This window comes from Pieris brassicae, chromosome 12 (assembly GCF_905147105.1).
Source record: "Pieris brassicae chromosome 12, ilPieBrab1.1, whole genome shotgun sequence".
Taxonomy (NCBI): domain Eukaryota; kingdom Metazoa; phylum Arthropoda; class Insecta; order Lepidoptera; family Pieridae; genus Pieris; species Pieris brassicae.
Genome location: NC_059676.1, coordinates 263,732 through 282,420, shown reverse-complemented (window position 1 = coordinate 282,420; position 18,689 = coordinate 263,732). Strand labels below are relative to the sequence as shown.

The following is an 18,689-nucleotide window of genomic DNA, read 5'->3' as shown; positions in this document are numbered from 1 at the left end:
CGAGGGGGGTGTTTTGTCTTGTTCGGGGCGTATGCCCCCTTCAAGTGGTGTTTCTGTTCGCGCCCTGCTGATACAGGGCGGTACGGGGGCGGGCATATAGCCCTTGGTGGGGGCTGCAGGCGCGCGGGGAGACTCAGTCTCTACCCGCTGCGCGCAGCCGATGGGGTCGTGTCCGGAGTGTCAAGTCCGGGTGATGAGGAGGGGGCCAAGGAGTAGTCTCGACTTGGCCCTGGTGTCATGATCGGTGGTATCGGGCAGCTAGCGCGGCTCGCGGTCAAGCACCGCCGGGTGAGACCCCCGGTTGACCCGGGGGAGGCCCAGCGAGGCGACCAGCGGTCGAAGCCGCGTTTGTTGCCCTGGTGTCGTCGGAACCCGCGGAGAAGAGCTCACGCGGGTACTTGTATTGGTCGGGCGGCCTGGAGTGCCACGGCGCGATGTTGTGGAGGTGAGGATGTTGAGAGGCGTCTGCTCGATCAAACATCCTCATCGCGAGCCGTGCGACGAACTCGTCGATCGACTCCATCCGCAAGTCTCGCGCTATGGTGGCGTTCCTCACGTAGCGTGGTGCATGTACAGCGCACCGTAAGACGGTGTTTTGTACGGTGCGCAGTCTTCGGCGGTTGGTCTCCTTGGCATAGGAGAACCACGCCGGTGCCGCGTACGTGAGGTGAGGGCGCACATACAATTTATGTAGCGCGAGCTTGGTGCGGAGAGGTAGGTTGCCTGTGATCAGTGGGCGAAGCGTATGCGCCGCCCACTTGGCTCTCCCTACAGCCCTGGAGATGTGGGGCGTCATGGTCAGACCCCGGTCTATGGTGACCCCTAGATAGGTGACCGGCGTCTTCCACGGCACGTCTCGATCCAGGAAGCGTAGGGGTGGTGGCAACCTACCCCGGCCGAAGACAATGGCCTGAGTCTTGTCCGGGTTGGCGGCGAGTCTCCACTTGTCCAGCCACTCTGGCAGGAGGTCCAGAGCGCGTTGGAGTTTTTGGGCAGCGTGCGAGGCCCTCAGCGATGACGCCACGTACGCCGTGTCGTCGGCGTAGAGGGCGAGTGTGCACCCCTCGGGGCACGGAACGTCGTCGGTGTACGTGGTGTAGAGCAAGGGCGATAACACGCTACCTTGCGGGACGCCCGCCGTGATGGGTCGCGGTCTCGACGCGGCCTCTCCCGTCGCAACGAAGAACGTGCGCTCGGTGAGAAAGGCGCGGAGCACGGCGACCATTCGGCGGGGCAGTGGAGACTCGATGAGCTTCAGCACGAGGCCGTCGTGCCAGACACGGTCAAAGGCCTTCGCCATGTCCAGCATAACGGCGGCGGCCCCCTCCTTTTTGTTGAGGGCCGAGGCTGCAGTGAAGAGCACCCTCGTCAGCTGCAGCGTCGTGCTGTGCTCGCCGCGGAAGCCGAACTGTTCGGGCCTCGGCTGCAGGTATTGTTCGATCCTCTGCAGCAACAGCCACTCGAACAGTTTCGACTGCGTCGAGAGCAGGGTGATGGGTCGATAGCTCTCGGGTCGGGAAGAGTCCTTCCCGGGCTTCGATATTAGGATCACCTTGCCCTCTTTCCAAGATCTAGGGAAGTGCGTGTACCGGAGGATACCCGTGAAGAGGCGCGACAGCGCAACTATCCACCTCATGGGCAGATGGCGCAGCGCCTCGTGGGTGATGCCATCCGGTCCCGGCGCCTTCCTGGGTCGCAGTCTTGAGATCCTCTTCCGCACTTGCGACGGCGAGAAGAAGATCTGGGCTTCGTCGGTAGAGATCGGGCACGTCAACCACGCCTCGACAGCGTTCACCACCTCTGCCACGCGCGTAGGGGACGTCGCGGGGTTCGGCGAGAACTGACGCTGGAGGTGTTCGGCGAATATTTCGGCCCGATCTGTGTCATCGTAAGTGATGGCGCCGTTGCTGTCGCGAAGGGGACGCTTCGGCTCTGGAGTCCTGTAGAGACGGCGGCAAAGTTGGTAGAGGCGGGTAGGCTCTGTGGTGGCCTCTCCCAGTGTGCGCTCCCATGTGCGCCGTTCGTGTGAGACCAGCTCGGCCTTGACACGTTCGGCGAGGCGATTCAGCTGCATTTTGAGCGCGGGGCAGCGGTTGCGCTGCCATTGCCTCCTGAGCGCGCGCTTGCGCTGAATCAGCCTTTGCACATAGGGTGCAAGGTCCTGGCAGGTGATCTCCGGCGTGCGCGTTGAGGTCGCTGCCGCCAGAGCTGCCTGGAGTTGCCGCGTCATGGACTCCGCCATGTCGTCAACGGCGCCTGTCGAATCCGGTGGGCCGGGCGCAGGGGTGTCTTCCATGATGGACTCAAAGGTGTTCCAGTCGGTGACCTTCCGGGTGCGTGCGGGCGGGGATGGAGCCCCCGCGATGAGGCACAGCACCGGCTGGTGGTCCGACTGGTATTCGTCCATCAGGACCTCCTGCGCTAGGTGGAGGTCAGGCCGGTTGTGCACCACCAGATCGATGGTGTCCGGCCTGTGGGCGGCTATCCTAGGAAAGTGGGTGGCGGAGTCAGGTCCGCACACCAGGTAGCCGCGCTCTTCGGCGTGGTGCAAGAGGCGACGACCTCGCGCGTTCGTGACTTGGGAATGCCAGTTGATGTGTTTGGCATTCCAGTCACCCGCGATGATCGTCGGCTTCGCGCTGAGAGCTGCCTCCAGCTCGGCTTCAATGAAATTTGCGCCGGGGGGAGCGTAGGCGGCCAACACGTCTGTGGGCTGACCGCCCAGTTCCAGCTCTACCCCCAGCGTCAGGATGCCAGTCAGGTTGACGGCCTGGATAGCGCGGTGAGGAATGCTCCTTCTAACCAGCACTGCCAGGCCGCGCATGGGCGCCCCGTTGATCGCCTGATGCTCTTCGCGGTAAACGAAGTAGCCCGCAGCACTCAGGCGGTCGGTGGGGCGCAGGTGTGTCTCTGAAATGAGCGCAACATCTACGTTATGTGTACGTAGGATGTTGCGCAGGTAGGGACCTTTCCCCCTAAGGCCCTCGGCGTTCCAATGTAAGAGGCGTAAGATCATTGTTGTTGTTGTTGGTGTGTGTGTCTTACGCCTCGACTGCGCGGCCGGCGACCTCCATGGGTCGGGGCAGGCGGAGTCGGGTAGAGGGCGCTCAACAATGAGTTGACCGCCCTGTCGACCGCCTCAGCAATCGCCGCCTCGCTGAGGAACATCTGGCCCCTCAGAGGGCCCCCGCTGCGGGGGCGTGCGGCGCGCTGTCCGGCGGTCCTGGAGGCTCCAGCGGCTGGAGCGGAGTCAGGAGCGGCCCTACTGGGGCCCTCCGCGAAGTGCGCGGAATTTTCCGCGCGCGGGGGGGCGGGGGGTTGTAACCCCCCCCGGCCTCTTCTACCTCGGGGGCGCCTGCGTTGACCTCTGGGAGGCTCCGCAGGGTACGAAATTAATTCCGCATCCTGCGGGTGTGCGGCGCGCTGCTCATGGGCGCGCCGTTCAGCCTGCGCATGCATGCGCGGCTCTCCTCCCTTTGAACGCGGCGCCGCGGGTCCCGCAGCGCGAGCGCCACGCGTACCGCGCGCACCGCGCGCATCATGCGCACCGCGCGCGTCCGCGGCACCCTTGCCCCCTGTGGTGTGCGCCACCGTGCCTGCGCGCTTATTGCGCGCCTCCTCCTTCAGCACCGGACACGTGCTGTGGTTAGCCGTATGCGCCCCCTTGCAGTTGGCGCATTTCGGCGTGGCCCCCTTTGGTAGGGGGCAGTCGGCGGAGTGGTGTTCCTCCCCGCACCGCACACAGGCTAAGGCCCGGTGGCATTGGTGCGAGGAGTGCCTAAATCCTTGGCAGCGGTGGCACTGAGCGGGGCCCCTTTTGCCCCGCCAAGATTCAATGGTGACCCCCGGTATACACAACAGCTCCTTTATGTTGTATATAGCGGGGGTGAGGTCGGGGGTGCGGCGCAGGATAATTAAAAATATGCACCCCGGCCTGCCCCTTCTGGCACGTATGGGCTGAGCGTGCTCCGGCTCGAACCCTAGGTCGCGCAGCTCCGACAAGATGGCCTCGGGCTCCGTGTCCGCCGGAATGCCTCGTAGCGCCACCTTCAGCTGCCGCTCCGCTGGTAGGGAGTATGAGAAGTAGACGACTTTTACGCCGCTACTCTCTAACTCCCCTAGGTACCGCTGCACCAAACGGTACTCCTCCTCGTCTTGAGGCAGGATTTTTAACCCCTGCCCGAATGCGCGCGCATTAATTGTGCGCCCAAGCCGCCGCTTCATCTCCCTGACGTGCGTTGTCCAGTCAGGGAGAGACTCAATGACAAACGGCGGATACTTGGGCTTTGGAGGCGCGGGGGGCAGGGGTGCAAGGGGGGGCCGGCGGGCTACTGCCGGCGAGGCGGTCGTTGCGGCGTAAGAGGCCGCTGTATTGTCCGTATTATTGCTCGCCGCATCTTGCGGCGTCGGAAGAGCCGTCGCAAGGGCCGCGCGGGGCGCGGGGGGGTGCGGGGGGCGCCGCGGGAGGCGCCGTGTCCGTGGGCATGTCCGTTAGGCGTCGGCGGCGCGGGTCTCGCTGCGAGAGCGGCGCCGGTTGCACTTGTGTAATTAGTGTAGCTGGTGTCATGAATTTGACACCAGGTGGCGTGGTCTGCGCACAGACACGCTTGGGTGCCGACCCGGCGGCGTCCTCATCGGCGTCGCGCGGCGGCGGGCGGCGTAATTGTACGCGTCTTGCCTCGGCAAGCGCGTCATGTTCGTCACTTGAAAGTGGCGAAGTCATTAGGCCTTCACTTAGAAGGCGCCTGCGGGTCTGCGCTAGGTACTCGCACATAGCGCGTGCGAGCCCGTCTGTGGCGAACCGGCCTATGATTGTTTGCGCAACAAAAAGCGCATCCAACTCATAGCCGGCGCGAGGTGAGACGGGCTGCAATGGCCGCAGGTCGCCTTCTAGGTAGGCCAACAGCTCTTCAGGGTCGTGCCCGTGAGCGTGGCTATGATCCTCGCCGTGATGAAAAACAACACCGGTACTCACATTTGTTGTTAGGTGCATTCCTGAGTCCGGTGGCGCCATCGATGTCGAGGGGTGAGGTCGGTGCGGGGTAGCCGTATAGGTACTCTCGTCGTCCGTATACCGCGACGAGAGCTGCGACTGTTCAACTGCACTTTTAATTAGAACACAAGCACTTTCACTGTCACTTTCACTGTGTACCGCGAGGGGGGCTCGAGCGCCAGCCGGGCGCGAGTCACCTGTGACCTCGGGGTCTGCGTGAGTTAGTGTGGAACTGTCTAAAAGGCCCGCTGTAGTAAACACTGCGGGGGAGGGGTTGTGGGGGGCCGGTTCGACAGGGTGTCGAACGGCAGTATACCGCGACGAGAGCTGTTCACTAAGAACGACTTTTTCGCCCGGTTTTTCGTCTCCGGGTCCCGGGGCTCGATCGCTACGCGAGCGAGAGCCACTCAAGGACCGGTTGCGCGACGAACTTGATTTCGGCGGCGACGACGACGGCGGCGGCGGTAACGCGGCTCGACCGCGAGAGCGGGAGCGTACGTTGGCACGCGGGCCGGACGCATCGCGACGCGGTTTTCGCTCCATAGCTGGAGCCGGAGTCTGCCAGGCACAGCCTGAACACCTCAGCTCGGTCCGCACATGCGCATCCTCCGGTGAGACCCGCTGGTGGGAGGCCGGACTAGGCGCAGCGCTTTCTTTGCTTCGGCGTCGGCGTAAGTGGGTGCAAGGCGGATCCTCAACGGCGATTGCTTGTGTTTTTAATAGTAAAAACTACGGCAATACAGTATTAGAGAGGCTCGAGTGCACTGTAAAGGCAGAAGACCGTACTCTTTAAAAAACATTTTTCGTCACTTCAGTATACTTCACTTTGAAAGTGTTCTTGCAACCGGTCCGGAGTTACATGGTATACGATTCGCGGCGGCCAATCGATCGCGTCGTTACCGTTAGAACGCCGCGTGATGGGACACGAGAGGGGGGGGGGTTGGTGGGGGGGGGGTGTGAACGGCGACGGCGAAGGGGGCGGGGCGTTATATTATATGTGTATCTGTCTCTATCTCCGTCTCCCTCTCCCTCTGACACGATTTATTTATGGTTATTTAAAGTAAAATTTACAACAACAACAAAAAAAAAATGTACATAACATAGTATGCATGTATTGTCTATTAAGTATTACTGATTGGATGATTGCGTAAGCGAGGAATTTCGAGCGTGTTATTATTATTAAGTATTGGTTATTGTCTATATTATATTGTAGTATAGGTAATTTAATACTAATTTGATAGAAACAAATAATCATCTACTAATATTACATTTAGTCTGATTACCGTTTTTATATATCACAGTAGTAGTAGTAGTAGTAGTAGTAGTATTAGTAGTATACTTATAATAGATAATAATATGTAGGTAGGTATAATCTCGGTGAGATCGAAGTACGTATTATGTCGTTGAAACATTTATCTAACAAAAAAATGGTGGTGGTACGGTTGCCACACCACCACCACCACCATCATTGCGTTTTAATGAATCATATTGCGGCCCTGAAAAGGGCCTTTTAGGTCGTTGCAATGACAACGATACGATTGTATTGTAATGTAATTTATGTCTTCTTCTCGGTCTTCTTGGGGAGAAGGACCGCCTGAATGTTAGGCAGTACACCGCCCTGTGCGATGGTCACGCCGGAGAGTAGCTTGTTGAGCTCCTCGTCGTTGCGTATGGCCAACTGGAGGTGACGCGGTATGATCCTGGTCTTTTTGTTGTCACGGGCCGCGTTACCGGCCAACTCGAGCACTTCGGCCGCCAGGTACTCCATAACGGCCGCAAGGTAGACCGGCGCACCGGCACCCACCCTCTCGGCGTAGTTGCCCTTCCTGAGCAGCCTGTGGATACGACCGACCGGGAACTGGAGACCTGCGCGGTTGGAACGCGACTTTGCCTTCCCCTTGACCTTGCCGCCCTTGCCACGTCCGGACATTTTGTATGATTGTTTGTTTGTACGTACACAACACGACACTACTCTACACAACTACTCGACAGCGAAACGGTAAGACTGGTGAGTGAGGTTTTTTTTTCCATAGCGACGAATTTGTTAAATATAAATTCCAACGGTATTTAACCAACCGGCCGGGTATGACAAACGACGAGGTCTACTTCTCTACGCTACTAAACGCGATTGGATGCCGGCCGAGCGAGCGAGCGATATTCAGAGAGATAGAGAGCGAGCGAGATGGGGAGGGCTGACTGACGTCCAGTACCGTATCTACGTATACATAATATTATGTAAAGAAAAAAAGTAGTATGTTTCTTTATTGTATACTAGATGGCGGTAGCATCCATCCATCGCGGTTGGAAAAAGTAGTCGAATCTTGAGATTGAATTGAGTTTTAATGACGTTTCTCTATTTTTTTTAAGTTTAATGAAATTAAGCAACACAACACAACACAAATTGTTTATTTGAATTATCAATTCCAAATAAAATAACATATATAATCTTATACGTTGTATTCTTATATTCTTATACTGTTACGTTTAACCGTCCCTCCGCGACTTATTTATATAAAAAAAAAATAATAATAATAATAATTAATAAATAATAATGTGAAGTAGACACTACTAATGGGTAGAAGATAGATGATAACTTCTAATGAACCTATTGTCGATTTTTATATTTCAAGTTAGGGTTTCACAGACAGACAGACAGACAGACAGACAGACAGACAGACAGACAGCCCGGTATGTTTGCCTAATTACGTAATATATATACGTAGGTGTATAAAATATAAATCTCATATTTTTAGCACATTATTTTTTAAAGATATTGTAAAATGATGGCAATGATGTATAGTAGAAATATGAAATATGCGGGGGGCGGGGGCGGGGGTAGTGCAATAGGTCTCTCTATTGTTTGCAACTTTTATTGCACCAACACACATCTGGCAAAGGTAATATTAATTTTAGAATATTGTTTTGTCGGGAGTCGGGCAGTCGGGCGGCGGAGGCGGAGGCGACGCTCCAGGCGGGCCCGTGCGATTAACACGTATTAATTATTGTTATAGCGATTGGTAGACGACGACGACGACGACGACGACGACGAAGAAGAAGTGATCGCGACGGTGGTGGTGGTTATGGTGGTGTCGTACGGTACGGTGATTGTGGCGAAGAACGGCGGTGCTATACAGGTGTGATATGAATATATATATTTATTTATTTATTTATTTATCGATTTATCTATTTGTCTATTTTTTGTATCTCTCGTGTGAAGTGCGCGCGTTCAACGAACTGATTGAGATGAGATGTGACGTGATGTGATGTGATGTGATGTACGATCAAGATGATCAGAGAGAATGTCTATCTATCTATATATCTCTAAGACTGAACTGTGAAGTGTTGTTTTCTAGGATCGCATTAATTAAGTGTCGCGACGGCTGTCGAGTTGCTAGCAAATAGGTAAGTTAATAATATGTATATCACTACTTTTTTTTTTTATATCTTTAACAACGTGCATTGCATACATACAGGCATTATACCAACACATGATACTAACAAAATGCACGTAAATACTATATATATATATATATACAATATATATATATATATATACAAATAGTTCAAAAACGTTTCCTTGGAAAGCTTTGCAATCGTCTACGCTTGCCTGGCGTGCCGCCGTGCCGCCGTGCCTACTATTGCACGTGTACAAACGTGTGCTTATAGCAAGCTTATTTCAAGTTTATTTATATAAAATATTTAACTTTTATAATATACATACATCTTTGCGTATATACCCCTAGCGTTGCTGTCTCGCTCTTACAACTTAATTACAAATATCTATTGATGTGTGGTTTAAGTTTTTATTTTGTTTATTACTGTTCTGTACTGTTTTTGATATTTTTAATATATAATCATATTTTTTAGGCATACACGTTGATTTAGAATATGTATATGTTTCGACAAAATAGGTAATCTCTTATTATTTATTTATTTATTTAATTATATATAAGTAATTTTATTATTACTACCTTTTCACGTTTATTTATCGATTGAAACTCTCAACTTCGGTTTCGCGAAACATATGTTAGCCCTGAAAAGGGCTTTTTGTGTGGCGTGTTTGTGCGTGTTGTTGTGTGTGTGTGTATACATACAACATCGACACAACCGACCAACTTGTGATGCGTTCGTCGCTCTTCCGTCCGGTGGCCGACCCTCCTCCTCCTCCTCCTCCTTCTTCTTCTTACCGGTGATCAGCGCACGCGAACACAGTGCGGCGGCTCGTGCGTATTGAACGTGGATTGTCGCGTTCACTTCTTGGAAGCGGCCGATGCCTTTTTAGCGGTGGCGGCCTTCGATTTGGGCGCGGCGGCTGCTGCCTTCTTCGGTTTGGGTGCTTTAGGTTTTTTGGTCGGTGGTTTCGCGCTCCTCTTCGCCTTTTTTTTTTTTTTTTTTTTTTTTTTGAATGGAATCTCGCTGTTGGCCTTAAGGGCCTTTACAGCTCAGCTCGGGCTGTTTTGGCGAGCGTAGCTCGACCAGAATGGCGTTTTATCCCGCGGCTAGCGCAAGGGCGTCTCCTGTGAGACTCGAACCTCGGCTTGGGCCGTCGCGGGGCGGTCAATCGCCTGAAGGGCAGGACGGAAGCTCACTGTAGTGAGCGAAGTGCGAAGTAAAGGTCCTCGCCTTCCCCGGTGAAGGCGGTTTTTTACCCTAATCTGAGATTGGCTATTTTTATTATTGGCCGCGCGGGCGGCATTTAATTTATTGTTTGCTACAGTAATTGGATCGTCCGGATCCGTTAGTATGTGTCGAGGCCTCCTGCGAGCCTTTTTTGTCGGGAAGGGGTAATAGTTGATGCTATTACGCACCAGCGGATTGGGATGGTGTTTAGCCTTGTCAAAGTGGCGTGTGGACGCCAACTTCATCCATTGGGCTATGGTAGGGAGCTCCAGGTCATGGTGGAGATCGACGTTTCTCACATAGAAGGGCGCACCGGTCGCGATTCTCATGAATCGCGACTGAAGCACCTGTAGTCGGTGTATATAGGAGGGGGCACAATGCGCAAAGACTACGCTAGCGTATGTCATGCACGGTCGGATGCAGGCCTTGTACAGGGTGACCTTGTGTCTTAGAGACATTTGACTCCTTTTATTTAGGAGGAAATGAAGGCGAGAGAGGACAAAATGTGCCTTCTTGCGAACGGCGGCTATGTGCTTTCGGAAAGACATGCCGCTATCGAGCGTGACTCCTAGATATTTAACGGACTTTTGCCATGGAATGGCTTGCCCGTATAGGGTTACCTCTGTCTTGAGGTGAAATTTATCCCTAGCGATAGCACCGGGGTTGCCCCTGGCAAAGAGAACTGCTACGCTTTTCTCGGGATTTATTTGGAAACCCCATTTCCGAAACCATTCGCCTAACGACGTGGTAGCGGTCTGGAGTCTGTCCACAATGACACCTCTATCTTTATGGGTGGTATAGAGAGCGGTGTCATCGGCATAGAGGGCTAGTTCCACATTGGGAGCCCTAGGGATGTCGCCGGTATACAGCGTGAACAGAAGGGGCGAGAGGACCGAGCCCTGAGGGACTCCGGCCATGATGGGGCGAGGAGACGATAACGTTCCTTCTACGCGATAGCGCATTGAGCGGTCGGACAAGAAGTCGTGTACGATACGCACGAGTCTTAGTGGCACATTAAGGTGGTAGAGCTTGTAAACCAAGCCGTTGTGCCAGACCTTGTCGAAAGCTTTCGCTATGTCGAAGAAGAGCGCACCCGTGGCTCTCGGTTTCAGGGAGCTATTCATCCCGGAGAGGATGTGCTCCGTGATTCGATGGACTTGATGAACGCACGAGTGGGCCGGCCTGAAGCCAAACTGCTCATCGGGAATGAGCCCCTTATCTAGGGCAAAGTCTAGGAGGCGCTTTTTAAGTACCTTCTCGTAAAGCTTGCTAAGCGTATTGAGAAGGCTGATAGGGCGGTAACTGGTGGGGTTGTTACGGGGTTTGCCTGGTTTGTGAATACCAATGACAATGGCCTCTTTCCACTGCGCCGGGAAGGTGCAGTTTTCAAGGAGGCAATTGAAAATGGACACTAGTAGGCATATCAGATGGGGCGGGAGGCACCGGAGGACCTTGTTCGAGATGGCGTCGAGACCTGGAGATTTACGAGGCAGTGAACTCTTTATTAGAGTTTTGACCTCGGCGATCGACGTAGGAGGGAGCGGCTCGGGAGGGAGGGGCAGTGCTACGATGCGTTCGACCTCGCGGTTCACGTGTTCGACGTGCGCCGGGTCGCTATGATCGAGATACGGGGTGCACTGCTCCACTAGGTTGACGGCTAAGCACTCGGCTTTTTCGTCGTCGTCGAATGCGTCAGGCAGATTTGGACGCTTGAGAGGGGGCATGGACGCCACCGTGTCGGTTTTTAGGGAACGCGCGAGAGACCAATAGGCCGTGTGCGAAGGTGACAATTCGCTGGTAAGACGGTCCCAGCGTTCGTTTCTAATTTCCCGCATGCGCTCTTTGACTCGGCGCTGCGAGGCGCGGAGTGCTCTGCGGTTTTCGTCGGTCGGTGCTCTGGCGAAGGCGCGAGTCGCCGCGTTCTTCTCGGTCAATAGACGCCTCGCGTCCGGGGGAAGCTCCCAGCGTTGAGCGAACTCATCTGGGACCTTCCGGGACGACTCGGCGACCTTGGTCTGAATGTGATTAGTGACCGAGGAGATCGCGTCTAACGCGTGAGCGGACGAGACTAAATTGTCGGGGACATTTGGGAGGGCAGAGGTGTCGGCGGGCTTGAGGGCCTCGTCTAACTTCTGCCAGTCGACAATGGACTTGAACCTCTTCTCTCGAGTGTTAGGAGGGCCGAATTCAAAGTGAACCGGGAAGTGATCCGAGTCTAACTCGTGTAACGTCTCTACGCTTCGCGGCTGTAGTGCCACGTTACGTAAAACCGCTACGTCTATGACGTCCGTTGAGAGAAGGCCGTTGCCTGTTATGCCACGGCGAGTCGGTTGTATGGGGGCAATGACGTTGAAATTGAGCACGTCTATAAGCCTATTGAGGGCTAACCCATTAGGGTTTTGTTTTGAACTATTCCAGTCCCCGTGTTTGCTATTGAGATCCCCGACTAATAAGACCGAGGGGCCCATCGCAAACAGGGTTCTGAGATCGCTCTCTAGTATGACCTTGGCGGGAGGGAGGTACACCGACGCGATAATAATCGGCTGATGGCCGGTCATGGCTACGCGCAACACAGAGCACTCTATGTTGGTAAGGGAGGGCGGGTCTAACGGCGAGCAGTGAAGCGCTCGTCTATAATAAATGAGCGTACCGCCTTTCGCCGTAGGTCGGTCGTTTCGCACTACGTTGTAATTTGCGAATCTGGGAGCGCGAACGCTGGGCTTGAGGAAAGATTCCTGTACTAGGAAAATATCTATTTGGTGGCGAACGAGGAAATCTCGAACCAAATCTGCCTGCGGCTTGAAACCGTTTGCATTGAAAGTCACCACGGACAGTGATCGGGCCTTGATCCTAGACGTGGTCGTAGCTATTGCGGTGTGGTGGAGTCTGCAAATTGTCGCACGGACTTAAGGAGCTGGACGTGCTCGATTACGAGTTGCTTCTTGTCTTCCGCGTTCTTGGCAGATTTGAAAGCCTCGGAGAAGGCGACAAGAGCGTCGATGTCTAGCGCGTCTACGATACTAAACGCGAGATTTAAGGCGTCGCGGACCTTTTCTGATTCCGCGGCGGCCTCAGCCGTGTGGCTGAGGGCTTTAGCCGGAGGGCTCACCTTGCGTGTGGGCCTCTCCGTTATGACGGGGGTCGGCGCCGGCGCCTGGGAAGGCTTTACGGCTGCCGATTTTGTTGGCAGAGGCGGGAAGGCCTCTGACGTGAGCTGGGGAGGGCCCTCCGTAACGGGGGGCTTGGTCCAGGCACTATTCCTAGGAGGTGGGGCCGGCACGTAAGTGGGCTTTGCTCCCGCGCCACGACGGACCGCATCGCGCCCCGCCGTGCGCCCAGACGCCGGCTTATGCGCCTTGGGGGCACGAGGGCACCCGCGATAATTCGCTGGGTGGCCCTGTTGCCCGCAAAGCACGCACGCCGGCGGCTCAGCGCACGGAAGCGTTCTTTTGCAGTCCGCCGTGCCGTGGTCGCCTAGGCACTTTACGCACCGTGCCCTAGCGAAACAGTTACGGGCCGCATGCCCGTAGAGTTGACAGCGGTACCTCTTCGCCTTGGAAGCGGCGGCGGTGGTCGACGCGCCCTTGCCGGACGCTGCGGCGGAGGGGGCCGCGGAGCCGCGACCTTTCTTCGGAGCGGCCGACGCGGCCGGCTTCCTCTTGGCCGCAGCGGCTGCCTTCTTGTCTTTGGCGGTGCCACCCCTTCCGCCCGCCTTGGCGGGGGACGCGGTCTCGGCGGCCGCGGCGGCGGCCTTCTTGCTCCTGGCGCCCGCACTCGCGGCGGTCTTCTTGGCGGCTTGTGCGGTCGGCTTCTTCACCGATTTGGCCGCGGAGGACGCCGCCGCGGCGGAGCCCCTGCCGCCGGAGGAAGCGGAGGCGGCCGTCGCCTTCTTCGCCGCGCCGCCGCCGGTTCCCGACTTGCTGTCTATCTTGAACGAGCCCGATGCGCCCTTGCCCTTCGTCTGAATCAGGGTGCCGGAGGCGACCGCGCGCTTGAGATACTTTCTTATGAACGGCGCCAACCTCTCGGCGTCTAGGCTATAATTCGAGGCGATGTATTTCTTGATCGCCTGCAGGGACGATCCGCTCCTCTCCTTGAGCTCTTTGATCGCGCTGTTGACCATGTCGGAAGTCTTGGGGTGCGTTGGTCTCGCCTTGGGTTTCTTCGCGGCCGCTGCCGCTTTTGGTGCCTTCTTGGCGGGCGTCGCCGGCGCGGGTGTCTCCGATGCTACTGCTGTGTCGGCCATTTTTTTTTTTATTAACAATTAATTAGACACTTAACGTTTACACGTAAATTAACGAGTTTTTAATATATTGTAAAATTGTAGTCAATGTACAACAATGCTAAGAGTGCGCGGCGCTAGTGAGCGCCTGCCAGACGAATCAGTATACCGCGACGAGAGCTTCGCCAACTATATGCGTTTTCTCGTATTCGGCGTGGAAACTTTTCACTAACACGTCTCAGTTTGATCGGATTTTTTCCAATATATAATCGAGAAATTGCACAAAATCTCTATTCTAATTAGACTTTATGATATCCGCGACCGGTCACGACTTCGAGTCGCCCTGCAGGCGTTGGCGTGCGTTAGGTATCGACTTTTAAAGTTTGTTATTGTCGACTCGCGCGCGTACCGTTAACTTTAAATTGACAATTAAACAATTAAATCAAACGGTATTCGCACGTGCGATGTCTCCCGTTGAACGTCAAGATTCCAAGGTTCAACGGGATCCGTTCGTTTAGACAATATATTAAGATTACGATTGATTTTATCGCATCGAATGCGGCATGTTGTAGAACAGCACCACTCTCCGAGACGAGGCCGTAGAGGCGCGCGTTCTCTTCGCTCCGTAACACACACTACACAAATGAAATGTATATATTATTTATTAATAAAATATATATATTGGTAAAAGGTTGATGATAATATAACAAAAGATGTAAATAAGAAAATTTCATTAGCCCAGGAGCGATTCGGTCGCGACCTGCGGCCGTTTAGGTTAGACGTATATCTATATTGTTAATTTTCATAATATATCATATGTATATTATTATCAAAATCTCTCAATTACGCTATATTACGACGTGATTGTTAAAGCCGTACCGTGTACCTACTTTACATACTAAGTACATACGAAGACTTTATATTATTATCATGCTACACGTAACGTGTATTTAGGTATGTAGATAGTTAGCTTTAGATATCTATAGGGAAATGTAGCGGTTTTGCATTCGATATTAATTTTCCATCTATTAAATATAAACATATATTGGTATATTAATTAATTTTAGGTGACGTTTAGTCGTTGTGATAACGTTTTATTTTTATTATCGAAACATATGCGGCCCTGAAAAGGGCCTTTTTATTGTTGTTGAAAAATACATATAGTTAGGTAGGTATAGGTATATATCAGTGGATATACGACCGAACCCAACTTAACCTCCGAAACCGTAGAGGGTGCGGCCCTGGCGCTTCAGAGCGTACACGACGTCCATTGCGGTGACGGTCTTCCTCTTGGCGTGCTCCGTGTAGGTTACCGCGTCGCGGATGACGTTCTCGAGGAAAACCTTGAGAACACCGCGGGTCTCCTCGTATATGAGACCGGAGATACGTTTCACGCCACCCCTGCGCGCCAGACGTCGAATCGCCGGCTTGGTGATACCCTGGATGTTATCACGGAGCACCTTCCTGTGCCGCTTCGCGCCACCTTTTCCCAATCCCTTTCCTCCCTTACCGCGACCGGTCATTGTGAACCAGCGAGTTTCGAATTGAAAACTGAGTGAATGTAAGAATCAACCAACACTGCGTACGTGCCTCACGTACTACGTTCACTGTTCGAATGCGCTTCGCGCCGATTAACACGCGGTTTATATAGAGAAAAATGCCCGAACCTCGAATATATATATAAGGCGGCAGTTGTCCGAGGGGCGCGGGGGGGGGAATCGGTCGGTCGGTTTGTAGAGATATTCGTCCTTTAATGTTATTTTCGTTGTCGGTTACGTATGTATAATATATAATAACTACATAAATAAGCAAAATGAACCCTCCAAATATGTCTATTATATTATGACAAACTACAAACGGTAAAGACGTAATACGCAAACAAAAAAATCAATAAAAACAATTAACAAAATTATTAAACTGAGTTGACAAGAGTCAACGCAACGCAACCTTAAGTGGTGCCATAAATATGTACTTAAATAATAAAAAAAATATTTATTATTGTGGGCGTGAGGTACTTATTGTTTTCTAAGAAACAATGTAACAATAGTGTAAAATATAGACGCATAATAGAAAATAATATATATATTTATTTTTTATTCTATTTCTTTTAAAACCTGTTTGTTACCGGACAGACGGTGCGATTGGTCTGTTTAGTCAAAATTTTGTAAATCAAGTGTAGTAAAACAAGTTGATTAATAATTTTCTATCAGTTCATTACTTTTTTTTTATTTTATTTTAAAAGTTTTACGTTTTAATCGTTCGACACGTGATGTCTGTCTGACTGTGGCACTACTGTTGAGTGTGCACAATTAGATGCATCATTTGAATCATATGCGGCCCTGAAAAGGGCCTTTTGTTGTAGTAATAATAATAATAATAATATGTTATGTTATGTATACATATTACGCAAAATTAAGCACGCTCGCCGCGAATGCGTCTCGCCAGTTGGATGTCCTTGGGCATGATCGTCACTCGCTTGGCGTGAATGGCGCACAGGTTGGTGTCCTCGAAGAGACCCACCAGATACGCCTCGCTCGCCTCCTGAAGCGCCATCACGGCGGAGCTCTGGAACCTGAGGTCGGTCTTGAAGTCCTGCGCAATCTCCCTCACCAGACGTTGGAACGGCAACTTGCGGATCAACAGCTCGGTACTCTTCTGGTAGCGACGGATCTCTCTCAGCGCGACGGTGCCGGGCCTGTAACGGTGAGGCTTCTTCACGCCGCCGGTGGCGGGAGCGCTCTTGCGGGCCGCCTTGGTGGCGAGCTGCTTTCGCGGCGCCTTACCGCCGGTGGACTTACGGGCTGTCTGCTTTGTACGTGCCATTACGACGACTGCTCGAACTCGCTCACTAACTAACTCAACTCTAAAATTATACGATCACGATCGACACGTCCGTCGCGTATCAACTGTGGTGATGATATAAACCGCGTTCACGCGCGGAGAGCGCCTTTATATATAAAATCGAAAAGAGCTCGGGGGTAAGGACGGGTTTGCCGTGCGTGAAAAAAAAAGGGAAGCGTACCTATGTGAATGAAATTGTTTATAACATAATAATAAATATATATTATTACTGGTCGGTCGGTCGGTCAGCGGATAACAGTTATGCATAATATATAATTATACTTGTATACATACAATGTATGTGTTTGTTTTGATTTTTCTTTATGTAGGTTAACTACTAAAGCAGACATATTATTTAATAATACATTTTCATGGTAGATTTTATGTCAAATGTTTACTAGATATGTGGTGTATTTAGAGAGTATTTATTTATAGTTTTTTACGCTTGTCGTTGATACTATGTGGTCTCTACGGACTCTTCGGATATATATTGTGGCCCTGAAAAGGGCCGTTTGGTTGGTTGGTTGGTACTTGATGGTACTATGATGATGATGATGATTATTATTGTCAATCGCTCTCATTATGATATAATATAATGAGAGAAATCGCCGGCGCTGAGACGACGCGGCGTCTGGATGACGTGTTCGTCTCCTACGTTGCGTACGTCACCGCCGTTGTCCCACCCCGCCGCGACGCTCACTTGGAGCTGGTGTACTTGGTGACGGCCTTGGTGCCCTCGCTGACGGCGTGCTTGGCGAGCTCGCCGGGCAGCAGGAGCCTCACGGAGGTCTGCACCTCGCGGGACGTGATCGTCGAACGCTTGTTGTAGTGAGCGAGACGAGACGCCTCAGCCGCGATCCTCTCGAAGATGTCGTTCACGAACGAGTTCATGATTGACATCGCCTTCGAAGAGATACCGGTGTCGGGGTGCACCTGCTTGAGCACCTTGTAGATGTAAATGGCGTAGCTCTCCTTCCTCTTGTGCTTCTTTTTCTTTTTGTCCGATTTGGATATGTTCTTCTGTGCCTTGCCGGACTTCTTGGCCGCCTTGCCGCTGGTCTTTGGTGGCATAGTGAACGCGAGATGCGAGATGCGAGATGCGAGATGCGAGAGTTGAGAGAATGTATCGACTACTGCACACACCACACGAGAATAGCTTTTTTAAAAAACACATCGCGTAGTTATTGTTACACCCTCCCTCGCGAGGGGGGTGTTTTGTCTTGTTCGGGGCGTATGCCCCCTTCAAGTGGTGTTTCTGTTCGCGCCCTGCTGATACAGGGCGGTACGGGGGCGGGCATATAGCCCTTGGTGGGGGCTGCAGGCGCGCGGGGAGACTCAGTCTCTACCCGCTGCGCGCAGCCGATGGGGTCGTGTCCGGAGTGTCAAGTCCGGGTGATGAGGAGGGGGCCAAGGAGTAGTCTCGACTTGGCCCTGGTGTCATGATCGGTGGTATCGGGCAGCTAGCGCGGCTCGCGGTCAAGCACCGCCGGGTGAGACCCCCGGTTGACCCGGGGGAGGCCCAGCGAGGCGACCAGCGGTCGAAGCCGCGTTTGTTGCCCTGGTGTCGTCGGAACCCGCGGAGAAGAGCTCACGCGGGTACTTGTATTGGTCGGGCGGCCTGGAGTGCCACGGCGCGATGTTGTGGAGGTGAGGATGTTGAGAGGCGTCTGCTCGATCAAACATCCTCATCGCGAGCCGTGCGACGAACTCGTCGATCGACTCCATCCGCAAGTCTCGCGCTATGGTGGCGTTCCTCACGTAGCGTGGTGCATGTACAGCGCACCGTAAGACGGTGTTTTGTACGGTGCGCAGTCTTCGGCGGTTGGTCTCCTTGGCATAGGAGAACCACGCCGGTGCCGCGTACGTGAGGTGAGGGCGCACATACAATTTATGTAGCGCGAGCTTGGTGCGGAGAGGTAGGTTGCCTGTGATCAGTGGGCGAAGCGTATGCGCCGCCCACTTGGCTCTCCCTACAGCCCTGGAGATGTGGGGCGTCATGGTCAGACCCCGGTC

General features: G+C 53.2%; 5 protein-coding genes across 5 annotated transcripts; all 5 read right to left on the bottom strand.

The window, feature by feature from the left end:
- Positions 1 to 6,481: 6,481 nt before the first annotated feature.
- On the bottom strand, positions 6,482 to 6,996 carry LOC123717017 (histone H2A). Its single transcript, XM_045672771.1, has one exon. It carries the CDS (start codon positions 6,921 to 6,923, stop codon positions 6,549 to 6,551), a length of 375 nt encoding a protein of 124 aa, XP_045528727.1. The 5' UTR covers positions 6,924 to 6,996; the 3' UTR covers positions 6,482 to 6,548.
- Positions 6,997 to 8,862: 1,866 nt separating this feature from the next.
- Positions 8,863 to 13,887, bottom strand: LOC123716986 (late histone H1-like). Its single transcript, XM_045672744.1, has 2 exons — positions 13,159 to 13,887; positions 8,863 to 9,361 (listed from the first exon to the last, which is right to left on the bottom strand). Exons 1-2 carry the CDS (start codon positions 13,857 to 13,859, stop codon positions 9,244 to 9,246), a joined length of 819 nt encoding a protein of 272 aa, XP_045528700.1. The 5' UTR covers positions 13,860 to 13,887; the 3' UTR covers positions 8,863 to 9,243.
- A 1,103-nt stretch (positions 13,888 to 14,990) lies between these two features.
- LOC123717028 (histone H4) lies at positions 14,991 to 15,459 on the bottom strand. Its single transcript, XM_045672781.1, has one exon. It carries the CDS (start codon positions 15,356 to 15,358, stop codon positions 15,047 to 15,049), a length of 312 nt encoding a protein of 103 aa, XP_045528737.1. The 5' UTR covers positions 15,359 to 15,459; the 3' UTR covers positions 14,991 to 15,046.
- A 708-nt stretch (positions 15,460 to 16,167) lies between these two features.
- LOC123716996 (histone H3) lies at positions 16,168 to 16,795 on the bottom strand. The gene has a single exon (XM_045672753.1). It carries the CDS (start codon positions 16,656 to 16,658, stop codon positions 16,248 to 16,250), a length of 411 nt encoding a protein of 136 aa, XP_045528709.1. The 5' UTR covers positions 16,659 to 16,795; the 3' UTR covers positions 16,168 to 16,247.
- A 484-nt stretch (positions 16,796 to 17,279) lies between these two features.
- Positions 17,280 to 17,828, bottom strand: LOC123717008 (histone H2B). Its single transcript, XM_045672764.1, has one exon. The coding sequence runs from the start codon at positions 17,745 to 17,747 to the stop codon at positions 17,373 to 17,375; it is 375 nt and encodes a 124-aa protein (XP_045528720.1). The 5' UTR covers positions 17,748 to 17,828; the 3' UTR covers positions 17,280 to 17,372.
- Positions 17,829 to 18,689: the final 861 nt, after the last annotated feature.